This window comes from Scylla paramamosain, chromosome 20 (genome assembly GCF_035594125.1).
Source record: "Scylla paramamosain isolate STU-SP2022 chromosome 20, ASM3559412v1, whole genome shotgun sequence".
Lineage (NCBI taxonomy): Eukaryota > Metazoa > Arthropoda > Malacostraca > Decapoda > Portunidae > Scylla > Scylla paramamosain.
Window position 1 is genome coordinate 8,544,741 of NC_087170.1, and position 15,049 is coordinate 8,559,789.

Genomic DNA, 15,049 nt, shown 5'->3' on the forward strand with positions numbered 1-15,049 from the left:
GTCACCGTAGCACACGCGTAGCATCAGTTGTTGCCAGGAGCTGTCGTCGACCTGTCCTACCCACGCCCGTCACCATTCCGATACTCCCACCACCACCATTTTACACATTGCTTGGCCTGCCACTCACTGTCACGATTCAACAGAGAAGCCAAATGAATGTCCAATAATGCCATTATCAAAACCCACTCATACGTGACGTACCTTTCCTTTAAGGTACATTTTTAGGTCAGCTAAAATGTCTCTACCAGCATAAAACGGCATAACAACCATTCCCATCCCAGTACCCTAAACTTATATAAAGATGCCTTTACGAGAATACAGCGTATCTGTCCGTCCATTCTAAAATAAAGTTATGACTGCCACTTGTCAGAACTGTAAAAGTATATGAAAAATGATCGAGACTTCATAATGTACTTGATTTGGAACAGAAAAATGGTATTAAGGCTAGGCAAATAGGATATGAAAACTGACGCATGCTTGAATACCACAAATATCCGTTTGCTTGTATATGAATGCAGTGCCACTACCATTCATGAGGACAGGAGAAATAGGAAGTAAGAGCACCCATTAATGGAAGCAGTAGTTACGGAGTAAAGTTAAATCCACTACTACTCAATGTAGCGTTTCGTACACACGATTGAATAAATCAACAAGTCCTCATTATATAATCAAGAAAATACCTACATACCATTATCCTCTAATGGAGAAACAATAATAGGATTCATGACAACAGCAGCCAACCACCTCAAAACACAGGAAACGTCGGGACATCAACCAAAGCAAAGCGCTAATAATATATATATATTATATATATATATATATATATATATATATATATATATATATATATATATATATATATATATATATATATATATATATATATATATATATATATGGGTGGGAAAACATGAATGAAAAGTTTACAACGTTTGCTTGAGGGAAGCCATACTACAGTAACCCATGGAGCCAGCTAAGGATTTTAGTAACAGTGAACTTGCTGTGGCTGACCATACCATACTAAGTGAGTGTACTTTGCTGGATATTGAACTATCTGCCATTTTTACCAGTTTATTAAAAATACAATTTATACTGGTTAAAAATGCTTGATGGCACCACAGGAGTCTATCATTGCGTCTCTGTGGTGTCACCCAGATGGGAACGAAAGAAAAACAAAATGTACAAGATGAATGTTTTCTGTCAGCACACATATCTGTACAGCTTTCAGTTCTTCCTAACATTCCGCAAGCAACCATTAAAGTAACTTAAGGCAGTAGGAAGCACAGCATACCATCCACCTATTGTACATGAAACAAACTTGGCCAACTCGTCCCCAGACCACACTGAGGAATGTCAGCACATCCTCCCCTCAGTGAGCATGGAGCTGCTTACCCGGAACAAACAACTTTCTTCTTTACACCAACACAAGTCAATGCATTGTTTACAACCAGAACAACTGCTGCAAGATGTATCTTGTAAAATATATCTGGTACTTCAAAAAATTAACCCGAATAAATTTTCTTTGTTTTCCTTACATTATAGTAACACTGTGATTGTTTAAAGCCAACAACAATACTTCATATGCTAGTTCTGATCATTAAATATACAGCACTGAAAAAAAAATAAAAAATAAAAATAAAGATCCCAAATACTAAAACTTAGAAAACAACACAATTTTTAAACACACAGCACCACCCATCTTTCAGAACAAAGAACAATTCCATACAGCTTGTAGTCACCCAATTCATGTACAACAGCACTCGTACTGATCTTCTTGCACTGCTCATATAACAGGAAACCATTCTATCATTCATTCAAAAAACTTAGCAGGTACAAAAGTTTGTCAAACAGAACACTAATCCGAGTCAAACTTTATAGAATTGACTGCTGTATCTAGAGCTCCTCCACGGTAGGAGCCTTTCTTCTTTTTATTTTTTTCATGGCGGAAATTCCTGCCACGCGTCATCCTCAGGTCATTATAGGCCCGTTCACCCCACGATCCAAATGATCCTCGCTGCAAAGTGAAACAATGTTAAAGATTTGTTTTACAACCAGGAAAAGAATTAACCAGCACCAAACTATAAATCAATAAAGAACTCAATGCCATACATTGTGCAAGACAACTTGTGACCATGAGGTATTTTTATTCTCATATGACAAAAAACATTATTTGTTACATTACAAGCATGTGGACTGGAAGCATGACTAGTCCAACATGACCAAGACACAGGGCAAGCCAATAGTACTTTATACTCATCAGGATTTTTCCACCTTGGTATTATGAGTCACACAATAAGCACTCCTTAATTGTAATATGCTCACTAATACCCAAAATTAATTAATAACAGGCTCCAAAGATGCCTAGACACTTAACAACAGAAATTTACAAGGCCATTATCAGTGCAAATCTGGTATTGGTGTAGCAACAAACTTTTATTTACTTAAGTTGTAAATCTTCAGCAAAAGAAACTGGAACTTACTATTGCTTTGCCCTGAGTCTCAGCAGTGCAGTTTCAGTCATCAAAAGTTTTCCTCTTGTTCTGGCCAGTGCCTTGATCCATGCCTAAGCCTGGGCTACCAAACCCTCCCCTGCTGCCAAAGCCACCTCTCCCACCCCTGAAGCCACCCCCACCTCCCCCTCTGCCCCTGAACCCTCCTCGGAACTCTCGGTCACCTCCATCATCCCTGCCATTTCTAAATCCACCATTACCACCACCTCTAAAACCTCCCCGGCCTCTTGGGGAGCCCTCGTCTTTCCTGAAACCTCCCCTGTCCCCACCAAACTTGTGATCTCCATTCTCACTGTCTCTATTGAAGCCTCCCTTGAACCCTCCTCGACCCTTAAAACCTCTATCCCCACCCCTATCCCTAAAACCACCTTCGTCACCTCTATCCCTAAACCCACCTTCCAAACCCTTATCCCTGAAACCTCCACCTCTACCCCTAAAGCCCCCATCTCCCCCACGACTCCTGAAGCCCCCATCTCCCCCACGACCCCTGAAGCCCCCATCTCCCCCACGACCCCTGAAGCCCCCATCTCCCCCACGACCCCTGAAGCCCCCATCTCCCCCACGACCCCTGAAGCCCCCATCTCCCCCACGACCCCTGAAGCCCCCATCTCCCCCACGACCCCTAAAGCCCCCATCTCCCCCACGACCCCTAAAGCCTCCTCTTCCCCCCCTGTTCTCATCTCTCCCCCTGTAGCCCAGGCCGGCTCGGAAAGGTCTACTGCTTTCGTCATCATTGTCATCCTCCTCGTTTTCTTCATCCTAGAGGAGAAATAGAAAACAAAAACATGTTGGCAAATATAACAAGCATTATTACCTTGGCCTCGAATGAATTGTTAAACTTGGGGAAGGCTTCCATTTCTTCTGCACGGACTCTCCTAAACGGTGTCTTCTGTACAAACAAAACCAGACACTTGGTATTAATATCTCTGCTTTGTCACATGTCTTCTCACTTCCAATTTTCTTCAACAACTGTAGCACATCTAAAATCAAATCTCCGAAAATAGTTTTTAAGATAACATCACAAATGAATATGAATGGCCAAACTTACTTTATTGTCGAAGGAGGTATTGAATGAGGAATTAGCGGAATTCCAGCTCTTATTCACAAAACTATTGTTCTGACTCTGAAAAGTTGTAGGTGTTGATTATTTGATAAGAAAATTAAAATTTCTTTTGCTCAGCTTCTTTCTTGAATGGGCTGAAAATTTCTTCAATAGACTCCTTTCCAAAATAAAATATGTACAGATTATTACTATAACACCCAGCATGCACTAGAAAGGAGAAATTCTTTACAATTTTACTGGGAAAAAAAAAAAAAAAAAAAAAAAAAAAAAAAAAAACATACTATATCCTAAAGAGCAGAAAGGAATGATGTACCCATGTGTACACTGTACATGATCTGACTCCTGTAGGGCAATTTTGATGGATGCACTTCCCTTATTTAAATGATCAGGCAAGTGATTACAAGAAATGCAGATTCTCTTTACCAATGAAAAATTCACACACTTTTAATTCAACAAATTTGGTAATTTGAAATCAATTAAATTTATCAGTAAATTTCTTGGGATATCAGGTAATCCAGCAACAAATTAAAAAAAAAAAAAAAAAAAAAAAAAAAAAAAAAAAAAACGTAAAAAAAAAAAAAAAAAAAATCTTACCTTGCCTACAGAACCATTGGAGGCTGGAGTGAAGGATGAGTTTAGAGTTTTCACTTTCTTTGCTGGTGATTCGGCTGAACTATCCTCACTGGATTCCTCTTCTGAACTGCTCTCTTTCTTAGCTGCAGGTGCCTTGGGCTTTGGTGCGGAATGGGCAGCAGTTTCTTCTTCGCTGGAATCATCATCAGAGCTGGATTCCTGAGCAGGTGCTAATTTCTTCTGTGGGGGCTTCTGTGCTGGCTTAGCTGGGGCCTCTTCCTCCTCAGAACTACTCTCTTCTTCTGAGCTTGATTCTTTCTTTTTAGCAGCAGCTGGAGCCACTTTGGGGGCTGCTTTGGCAGGTGCCTTATCTTCCTCTTCAGAACTTGATTCTTCTGAACTGGATTCCTCAGCTTTGGCAGCAGGTTTGACTTGTTTTGTCTGTGCAGCAGCTGGCTTGGTGGCTGGCTTTTCTTCTTCTGAACTCATTTCATCATCAGAATCATCAGACTCTTCTTTACTAGCAGGCTTCTGTGTAGGAACAGGTTTTTTCACAGCTGGCTTTGCAGGCTCCTCTTCCTCAGAGCTTGATTCCTCTGAACTGGATTCCTCAGGCTTAGCAATGGGCGCTTTTGGCTTCTGTACAGGAGCAGTCGTTTTTACAGCTGGCTTTGCAGACTCCTCTTCCTCAGAGCTTGATTCCTCTGAACTGGATTCCTCAGGCTTAGCAATGGGCGCTTTTGGCTTCTGTACAGGAGCAGTCGTTTTTACAGCTGGCTTTGCAGGCTCCTCTTCCTCAGAGCTTGATTCCTCTGAACTGGATTCCTCAGGCTTAGCAATGGGTGCTTTTGGCTTCTTTACAGGAGCAGTTGTTTTTACAGCTGGCTTTGCAGGCTCTTCCTCCTCTGAGCTAGATTCCTCCTCTGAACTTGATTCCTTTTGCTTGGCCAAGGGACCTTTAGGTTTCTGTACAGGAGTAACAGCTTTCACGGCTGGCTTTGCAGGTTCACCATCTTCTGAGCTTGATTCCTCCTCTGAACTGGATTCCTCAGGTTTGGCGAGTGGCACTTTAGGTTTCTGTACAGGAGTAGTCGCTTTCACAGTTGGCTTTGCAGGCTTGTCTTCTTCTGAACTTGACTCCTCTGAACTGGATTCTTCAGGCTTAGCTGCAGGTTTCTGCACTGGAGTAACTGCTTTAACAGCTGGCTTTGCAGCCTCATCTTCTGAACTTGATTCCTCCTCTGAACTTGACTCTTGAGCTTTGGCAGCAACTTTTGGTGCAGGTACTATTTTCTTGACTGGGTCAGCAACCTTCTTTGGTGGATCATCCTCTTCCGAAGTAGATTCTTCCGAGCTTGATTCAGCAGCCTTGGAGCTAACTGGCTTAGCTTGTGGAGGTGCTGGAGGCTTCTTTGCTACAGGCTTAGTTGGTTCTTCCTCTTCTGAACTGCTCTCCTCTGAACTTGATGATTCAGCCTTCTTTGCAGCCACTATAGAAGTCAATTCATCGAGTCACTATTCAATGAATAAAAGTTTCCAGGAACTGGATTCTAAGCTCATAGGGTTTTAACAGCAAATAATTTTTTTTTTTACTTTCAACACTATGATAGCCTACATAAGAACTGCATTATGTGGAAGCAATGGTTCATATGGGCAGTAACTAATGTGAGTGAAAGGTACAAAATAATGATTCCATACGTTACAGAACTCACCAGCTGGTTTGACAACCACCTTCTTGGGTGGTTCTTCCTCCTCGGAGCTGCTGCTATCACTGCTGGCATCTCCTTTGGGCTGAAAGGAACACAGCTTTACAATATGAAACAGGGGTTTGGAAGTAATGATTCTCAGTTAACTATTCTTGATCCCTTTATCTCTACAAAATAATGGAATAAGATTTAAACAGATCCAGACCCGTTTCTTTCAAAAATATTAATCTCAAAATCAGCCACAGCCGGCAATCCATTAACTTGTTAAACTATTACTTTATATCCTCTGAATTTAATCTCCCAGTACATTATACTACTGTTGATAATGGATTTGCTTGGGAATTGATGGTTCACTACAACAATGGAGAACACCATAACATTTTGGATGGTAAAACAGCAAGCTGGCTGTAACAACACTCACTCACCTGGGCTTTCACTGCTGGCTTCTTGGCCGAGACAGGAGTTGCAGGAGTGTCTTTCTTCAGTTTGCCATTCACCATGGGAGTTGCTGGTTTGGCCGGAGCTTCATCCTCTGGGAATAAAAATAAGTATAAATGTGTTATCTCAATTCTTACCAAATACATAGGTATTAGAAAAAGAGCACTAACACACACCTCTCAAACCTGATGCCTCACCTGAACTTTCCTCCTCTGAGCTTGACTCCTTGCGTGCCTTCTTGGCTGGGGGCGGGTCCAAGCTCAGCCGCCGCTTGTTGGGTGAGGTTCTGCAGAGGTCAAGGAACGTTCAAATTCAAATTATATCAAAAGTAACACTCTGAACAAATGAGACCGACCAAAGCATTCATGTCCCTGCGGGAGCATCATGGAAACACCTAACAATTTATCTGAATGATAAGTTGTAAAGAAATGTCAGCTGGGACATAATCTTTGCAGGACATACAAGATACATTTTAAGTCCAACATACTGCCAATTAGGCCCTAACAGATCACTAAAGGCTAAAAGGATCTTGGTTCACTTTGATTGTCTTATCATTGAAAAACTGTCATAATAAAAACGGTTAAGATATAGTTAAGTTATATGTGCTATTCTCAATGGAGCTCCTTTTATAATCCATAACTTGAAATGAAAAATACTCACTTAAGGTAATGTTGAACAATTTCCACGACTGACGGCGCATCATTTGGCAATTTTGGTAACTTCTGAAAATGAAGGAGATTCAAATGAGCTTATACCCCACTGCTTCTCTTCTAGTATGCATTGTATTTTCAGTCACTATGTTAGGGTTTGGTTAGGTTAGGAAGGCAAATTTCAGTTTTTTTTTTTTCACTCTTTCCCACTCAAAAATCCCACAAGTTTGTTAGGGATAACGAAAGAGAAAAAGGAGATTGGTGCGTGGGCCTCTAAAAGGTAAGATTTACTAAACAAGTTTGTGAGCCAGATTAATCATCTCTTACTTGTGACCATTTTAAAAAGCTCACCTAGAATGACCACATGAGATAAGCCCTTCAAAATAGCCATAAATGAGAACACAAAAGTAGATATTTAAGTAAAAAGCCTAAGAACAAGCAAAATGCCTCATGATCTAAACTGAAAACGTCCAAATATCTTAAGGCCTAAACTCGTCCCATGCTATAACTGTCACAAGAGGCACACCACCACCACCTCCTTCCAGAAAAAAAACTAAGTGTCCCATGCTACAAATGCTACAAGAGGCACACCACCACCTCCTGACAGATGATACTAATTGTCCCATGCTAAAATAGCTACATGAAAAATATTATTATTACTAAACACTCCTGCTGGGTGGTGCTGAGTCTCCCATCATATAAGTGTTACATCAGGCACACTACCAATACTACAACACTCATGCTGGGTGGTGCTGAGTTTCCCAAGCTGTGTCCCAAGCTGTAAGGGTTATTAGGAAATTTACCACACCTGAAACACTCCTGCCAAGCTGGGCTGTGCCCCAAGCTACAAATGTTACATCGTTACATCAGGCATACTAACACTATTAAAACACTCCTGCTGGGCAAAGCTCAGTGTCCCATTCTACATGCATTACATCAGGGATTTTAAGTCAATCCGGCCTGACATGCAGATCACTCTGGTTCCACGCCCAAGTCATTCCGGCCCAAAATGGTTCTTAAACTTAGTGGCACACCAATTCAAATAAACTGTGTGGAGGAATGTCCAATCAGCAGGATTAGCAGTGCCTTGTGTCCACCATTGTCCTCTTTTTCCTATTGGAGATATGCATTCTACACCTGGACTCTTGTGTCTGCTGGGGCCTGTCTTGAATTTGTGTCATATATAAGAAGCACTTGGATTTGTGGCCTATGGGTACTGTGGGATTGGAGTGTCTGTGGTCAAAGCATCAGGACAAATAATGATATAGAGCATTATCTCTGGCAATTAAATGGAAATGTAAGCAATTCCCACATTACTTTTCATGTTCTTGTCCCACTGCTTCAGAGAAATAATTAACGTCCATGGTGAGGTGCACCTGGTGAAGGGCAGCAAACTTGTCCAAAATCAGTGAAGGGCCAACATATCTCTGCAAGGTCGCATAATTTCATTTATGGCCGATATACGAACATGAGCTGACCACTCAACAACTGCCTTGAGGCTATTCCTGTCTCGCTGTACCCACTGTTTGATTTGTTAATAATGACAAATAAAGCATATCTAAACCACATTTTGTAAGGGAAAATTTTAAACCACATTTTATTTGACAATTTGGTAGATTTTTACAATAGGACCAAACTGCATTTCAAGTACAAAACTATGATATTCACTATTGGTTTATGTTATAGATGATTTTGAGCATAAAACACATCAGAAATACTGATTTTCCCCTCTTCTCCCCTCATTCTCCTATGATCTTGGGAACTCGTTGGGAAGCGGAGTTTATGGGTGGGGAACACGAAAACGGTCATTTTAGGGTACTTGATTGGAGGTGATGCCTTAACCCCTAACCGGTGGGTGCCACACCAGCACGGCTTATGGAAAGGGCGTCTACCAACCTTCAATCAAATAAAGGAGGGTAATAATTGTTTTTGAACATGAACTGGCAACACTTACAAACTTGATGGCTTGCACCAGCCTAGTTTCAGTACAGCCAAAACCCCCATAATGAATGGAAGGTTATTCAACTCGTCCCAATGCGTGAAGGGAAGGAAGCCACGTGTCCACTTGTTTCAGTGACTTTCACTCAAAGAATGTATACTAGTATGAATAGTGATGAGTGATGTACTATAGTAATAGACATTAATACACTTGTGTATAATAAGTTATATATATATTTATTGTATTTATATGATAATTATAACAAGATGTAATGTTATCAAGCAAACTGAGATAATCATTTTTTTTTATTTTCATATCTTGCCAAAATGTAAGGCAAGTAACTGGATTACCATTAGTACATAGTGAAAAGGAGCAACTGTTATTATTTTTTTTTATTCTTCATTTTCCCCAAAAATAACATGTAAGGAAAGTTACAATACAATGTAAAGAGGAAGTGCTGATTTTTTTTACTCTACTTTTCATTTCAACCTAAAAAAATGCAAGAAAATATGTTATAACAACATAAGAATGTATTCACAATACAATTAAAGGCAGGGCAGCACCAGTGCACAGTGAGGAGGACAAAGCTGCACACATCATCTGTAGCCTAGCCATAACTAGTCAAATGAACACACACCGGATCATTTGTGGAGATGAGATATTGTTGTTCAACCTCTACTCACAGCTAAATTACAAAACCTAGAATTCTGGCAATAACACCATTGCAAAGAAGGGTTGGCACTTTTTTTTTAGGGGGGGGGGGGTTATAGCTCTATGTTAAGTATATAAAGTAATATGATGCTGGGCAAATCAACCACTTTCTTCTTAAAAACCCCCACTCTGAGACAATGACTCATGCCAACCCACCTGTCCTTTAAGGGTTAAAAGAAGGCAATCCTAACCTGACCTAACCTAATCTAACCCAGTCTAACCTGACCTGACCTAACCTAAGTTCATAACCTAACAAAAAATTTCCTGTCTCACAGAAACTATCAATTTGTGATGAAAACTTCAACCAAGTAAGTTTCTCAGTATCCATAAAGGTAATAAAAAACAATACCTTATGGTCCTCTCCTAAAATAATACCGACAATTTTGTTAATTAAAACTTTATATCACATTTAATCTGACAATCTTGTTAATGAGAATTATTGTTACTGTTATCATTCATGCTCTTCCAAACTAGTTACATAATGTCACCATATCATGGTGCCCACTGGGGGCGGAGTGACGAGTGTGGGTGGCACGCAGGCCAGTGACTAGGGTTTGGGGCTGGAATGACTTGGGCGGGACTGACTTGTTTCTATATCTGGCAAAATACCACGACTAAATACTGCCATGTAGTGCTACAAGTGCTGCACGAGGAACACTCCACTACTACAACAATCCTATTGGACAATGCTAAGCACCCCATTCTACCAGTGTTACAACTGGAACACCCCAATTAATAATACAACACTCCTGCCGAGCAGTGCAGTGTCCCACACTGCGAGTGTTACGAGAGGCACACCACCACTTTTACAACACTCCTGCCGGGTGGTGTTAGGTGTTTAAAGCTATAAATGTTGCATTACCCATAATCCCACTACCAGGCGGTGTGGTGTGCCCCGTGCAACAAGCGGTACACGAGGCACACCACCACCACCACACACTCCTGCCGGGCGGCACCGAGTAAATAAACACTCGCCGCCAGCACGCCACGATCTAACACACCCAGACACGGGTCAAGGCGCCCCGACACACCACGCAAATCTCCACACAATTCACAGTCTGGTTAATCAACGTTCAAAACTACGCAAACAGCCGCCCTACCCCCCACATGTGCTGTCCAGAACCCACGTGGGGGGAGGCCAGGTACAGACGATACACTTGTCAAGACGCGCCCAGGCCATTACCCGCACCTGTTGCCACACCCATAGGTACTCACCGCTCCTAGCTTCTTTTCTGCTTTCTCTCCCAGTTTAAGGTCTTCTTTGTTGAGGAAGCCTACCACCAGGGCCTTTGCAAGCTGCTCCGCGTCCGCCATGATCCTGAGTGGTGGTGGTGAGGGCGTAAGACTCGTGGCTCACGTACACACTGGCTGGGCGCGGCAGGCTCGAGGGCTAGCTACCTTTCCCGCGCCAATTACAAAATGCTCTGATTCGCCAGTGTGTGGAGCACCAGGGAAGCAGAGAAGAAAGTTGCGACATTTAAAATCGATGAAAGATAGACTGAATTTTGTGTTTTAAGTTATTATTTTAACCACCATTCCTTCTTCCTCCACTTTTTTTTTTTATATCAATAGCTTCTTTCACGTCTTTTTTTTCTTCCTTTCAATATATTATAATTTCAGATATAGCTATTTCACTAAACAATGATCCAGAACTTCCAACATTTTGCAGACCACAAATGAAGACTGAGCTGCAGACGACCGTAGGTGAATGACCGGTACTCAATAACTTTAATAATCTGATCTACTGATCACGCCCCGTTTTCCACTGACACATTTGTGCTCTTCCCCTGCCTCACACTGCAGTCCAGCAATTAATTCAAAAACTTTATGATCTCTTTCCCTTATTTAATTCTCTGTCTTCTTTCCTAGCCATGTGTATTATCTATGCTGCTTGTACCTTGCCTCATCTGCTCTCTCCATTTGTCTCTAGTTCTTGCAGAAAACTATCGAAATCCTTGAATTGTATAATTTATCTCAAATCTTAAAGTGTTCCCCACAGCAGCGTCTTCGTTCTTTACTAACATTCATTGGCATGTAACTATTTGTCATTTTATTCGTGGGATGTTTAAGAACGATGAAAAAAAAAAAAAGTTAGAATGAAGAAAGAGAAAATATCATGTGTAAGGAAGCAACTATACAATAAATCATCCACAGTAACCAAGATAATTTTGCTTTAAGTAAATATACTATGAATTTTGTCTTACTCTAGAATGTTTAAAAAAAAAAAAAAAATTGGAGGAAAATTCATGAGTGTTAGGGAGCAGGAGACCATCGTCACACAGAGCTCGGCCGGTTACAATTGCAACTCTTACTGTTCCCGACATTATGGAATCCGAGATGCTTACAAGTTCTCTGTGCGTCATAAAAGGAGAATAAAATCAATCAATACAAAATTTTCATGACGAGGAAGATGGGACCTTATACAACATTTTCTTCTTTTGTTTATTTATTTATTTATTTATTTATTTATTTATTTGTTATTATTATTATTATTATTATTATTATTATTATTATTATTATTATTATTATTATTACTATTATTTTATTTATCTATTTATTTATTTATTTATTATATTTTTATCTATTTTATTTATTTATTTTTTTTTTGCTTCTTGAATGTCATTTCATGTTTGAGGATAAATATGTTTGAAATTTTTTTTTTTTTTTTTATGTAGGAAGGATACTGGCCAAGGGCAACAAAAAATCTAATAAAAAAATGCCCACTGAAATGCCAGTCCCATAAAAGGGTCAAAGCAGTGGTCAAAAATTGGTGGATAAGTGTCTTGAAACCTCCCTCTTGAAGGAATCCAAGAAGGTGGAAATACAGAAGCAGGCAGGGAGTTCCAGAGTTTACCAGAGAAAGGGATGAATGATTGAGAATACTGGTTAACTCTTGCATTAGAGAGGTGGACAGAATAGGGGTGAGAGAAAGAAGAAAGTCTTGTGCAGCGAGGCCGCGGAAGGAGGGGAGGCATGCAGTTAGCAAGATCAGAAGAGCAGTTAGCATGAAAATAGCGGTAGAAGACAGCTAGATATGCAACATTGCGGCGGTGAGAGAGAGGCTGAAGACAGTCAGTTAGAGGAGAGGAGTTGATGAGACGAAAAGCTTTTGATTCCACCCTATCTAGAAGAGCAGTATGAGTGGAACCCCCCCAGACATGTGAAGCATACTCCATACATGGACGGATAAGGCCCTTGTACAAAGTTAGCAGCTGGGAGGGTGAGAAAAACTGGCGGAGACACCTCAGAACACCTAACTTCATAGAAGCTGTTTATGAACATGGAAAAGAAGATATACATTATAACATTTTTTTTCTTTCTTTTTTTTTTATGAAAATGTACCAATTATTAAGAACTGACAAATAATGATGTGCGCATGCGGTGCCACACTTTTTTTTTTCTTAAGTATTAAGCTTGGTGCAACACACTGATTTAATATAATACACTGGGAAAAAAAATTATAAAAGGCAAAATGAGTACAGTTGTTGTCTCTTTCCACATAAGTGTCATAATGCCTGTCTGGAATGTTTTGGTAGCTACTGGGCGACAGTAGCCGGGCGACAGGACAACTTGGGGACAGTCATCCGGACGACAGGACAACTGGCTGGCAGTCAGCCGGAAGACGGGACAACTTGGTGACAATCAGCTGGGTGATAAGACGACTGGGTCAGCTGGGCGTCAATACACAGCTGAGCGAGTGGAGAAACGGGCGACTGCAAACTGAGCGACAGGATAAATGAGCGACAAACTAGTGGACGGACACCTGGTTGACAATTAGATAATGGGAGCATTAAAAGTTTTGTTGGATTTGCTAAATGACGAAAATTAGGATACTTTGATACGACTTGAGGACATTGCTGAGTATTTGATGAAATTTACATACGTGGAGGTCCTCCATGTAGTAAAAGACGAGGACATCTACCGCAATAACCATTTGAGATGTGGACTTTATATGTATAAGAGAACAATGGCAGATGAGGTTAGAATAACGCAGTAGAAAGCTGGCGTATCAAAAGTAACTAGTGAATGAACTACGGAAGGAACATTACAACAATGAGGTATAAACTGTTCCATAATGAAGTTAGTGCGCTATATAAATTTGATTTATCACATTCATTTATGCGTTATAGATGTAATATGTTATCTTTTTAAACTTATTTTGATAATAATGTCTTGATTCTTATCAATAAACAATGCATTGTGTGTATTATTGTTATCAGTAGCATAATTTACTGCCTTCAATGGAAAGTTTCCTTGCCTGTCTGGTCACTTATTTTTCCTTTCACGCAGCTGACTGTCGCCCAGTTGCCCTATCACCCAGCTGACTGTCGCTCAGCTGACTGTCGCCCAGCTGACTTGGTCAGTTCTCGTCACCAAGCTAACTGTCGCTCAGTTGTCCTATCGCCCAGCTGACTGTCACCCAGTTGTCCTTTCGCTCAGCTGACGCCCACTTGTCCTGTCGTTCAGCTGACTTTCGCCCAGTTATCCTGTCGTTCAGTTGTCTGTCGCCCAGCTGACTGTTGCTCATTTATCTTGTCACTAAGTTAACTGTCGTCCAACTGACTCGCTCAGTTGTCCTCTCGCTCGGCTAACTGTCGCCCACCTGACTGTCGCTTAGTTATTCTGTTGACAGCCGATTGTCTTTCAGTTGCTCCTGAGCCGCTGGAATTTTCATTTTGCAGCTTGTTACAGCTGATCTGTGGAAGAAGTTGTAAATATGTGTGGTGGGGGGATGTGAAAGAGGAATGAGAAGAATGTATGAATTTTTGTTCATAAAAAGATGACAATTTTATCACAACTCACAATTGCTCCCTGTGAGAGAAGTATCAAGAAATAATATGTATGTAATATAAATGTGAGTAATCAACAGCGGTACTATTTTCATACTTTCTATGATGCTCATGTAGACATGATAAACTTGAAAGCGCAAGAAATTGAAGTACCCATACCTTCTGACACTCAACCTATATATTCTGAAAGCATGATCTACCTCCTTGAAGGAAAGGATGAAGAGAAAGGTTAAAAGGTAACAGATTATCTTGCCTTTTATTCTAAAATCATAATTAAGTAAACTTTTTTTTTTTTTTACAAATATCTGCAATTATATATATATAAGAATTGTACATATATTAGGCAAATACAGCACTGCTGGTGTCTGCCTTAGGAAGTTCGGAGCACGTGAAGACCTCGTTGGGAATTCTCTCTTAAGGAATCATAACTGAACCAAGTGTTTAGAAAATTTCAGTTAAAGAGCAAAAGTTAATGTTATGGTAAATAAATGCAATACATAATTTAATTCAAGTATATATATATATATATATATATATATATATATATATATATATATATATATATATATATATATATATATATATATATATATATATATATATATATATATATATATATATATATGGTATATGCAGGTTTGATCAAGAAATGGATAAAATAATATTATA

The 15,049-nt window shown here is 40.2% G+C and overlaps 1 protein-coding gene across 3 annotated transcripts; it reads right to left on the reverse strand.

Moving 5' to 3' along the window:
- Nucleotides 1-1,058: 1,058 nt before the first annotated feature.
- Nucleotides 1,059-10,966, reverse strand: LOC135110223 (nucleolar protein dao-5-like). 3 transcript variants are annotated; one of them, XM_064022301.1, is made up of 9 exons: nt 10,806-10,966; nt 6,951-7,012; nt 6,488-6,576; nt 6,278-6,384; nt 5,859-5,937; nt 4,168-5,636; nt 3,559-3,633; nt 2,481-3,269; nt 1,059-2,014 (listed from the first exon to the last, which is right to left on the reverse strand). In XM_064022301.1, exons 1-8 carry the CDS (start codon nt 10,902-10,904, stop codon nt 2,514-2,516), a joined length of 2,736 nt encoding a protein of 911 aa, XP_063878371.1. In that variant the 5' UTR covers nt 10,905-10,966; the 3' UTR covers nt 1,059-2,014; nt 2,481-2,513. The 3 variants fall into 3 exon arrangements, with proteins under 3 accessions (XP_063878371.1, XP_063878373.1, XP_063878372.1); XM_064022303.1 differs by lacking the exon at nt 2,481-3,269 and adding an exon at nt 3,325-3,399; XM_064022302.1 differs by lacking the exon at nt 3,559-3,633.
- Between the last annotated feature and the right edge of the window lie 4,083 nt (nt 10,967-15,049).

Coding starts and splice junctions, on each gene's coding strand:
- LOC135110223 (XM_064022301.1), bottom strand. CDS start 10,904: ATGGCGGACGCGGAGCAGCTTGCAAAGGCCCTGGTGGTAGGCTTCCTC. Junction 5,637..5,858: donor GGTGGTTGTCAAACCAGCTG/GTGAGTTCTGTA, acceptor TGACTTCTATAG/TGGCTGCAAAGAAGGCTGAA. Junction 3,634..4,167: donor CCAATGGTTCTGTAGGCAAG/GTAAGATTTTTT, acceptor ACAACTTTTCAG/AGTCAGAACAATAGTTTTGT.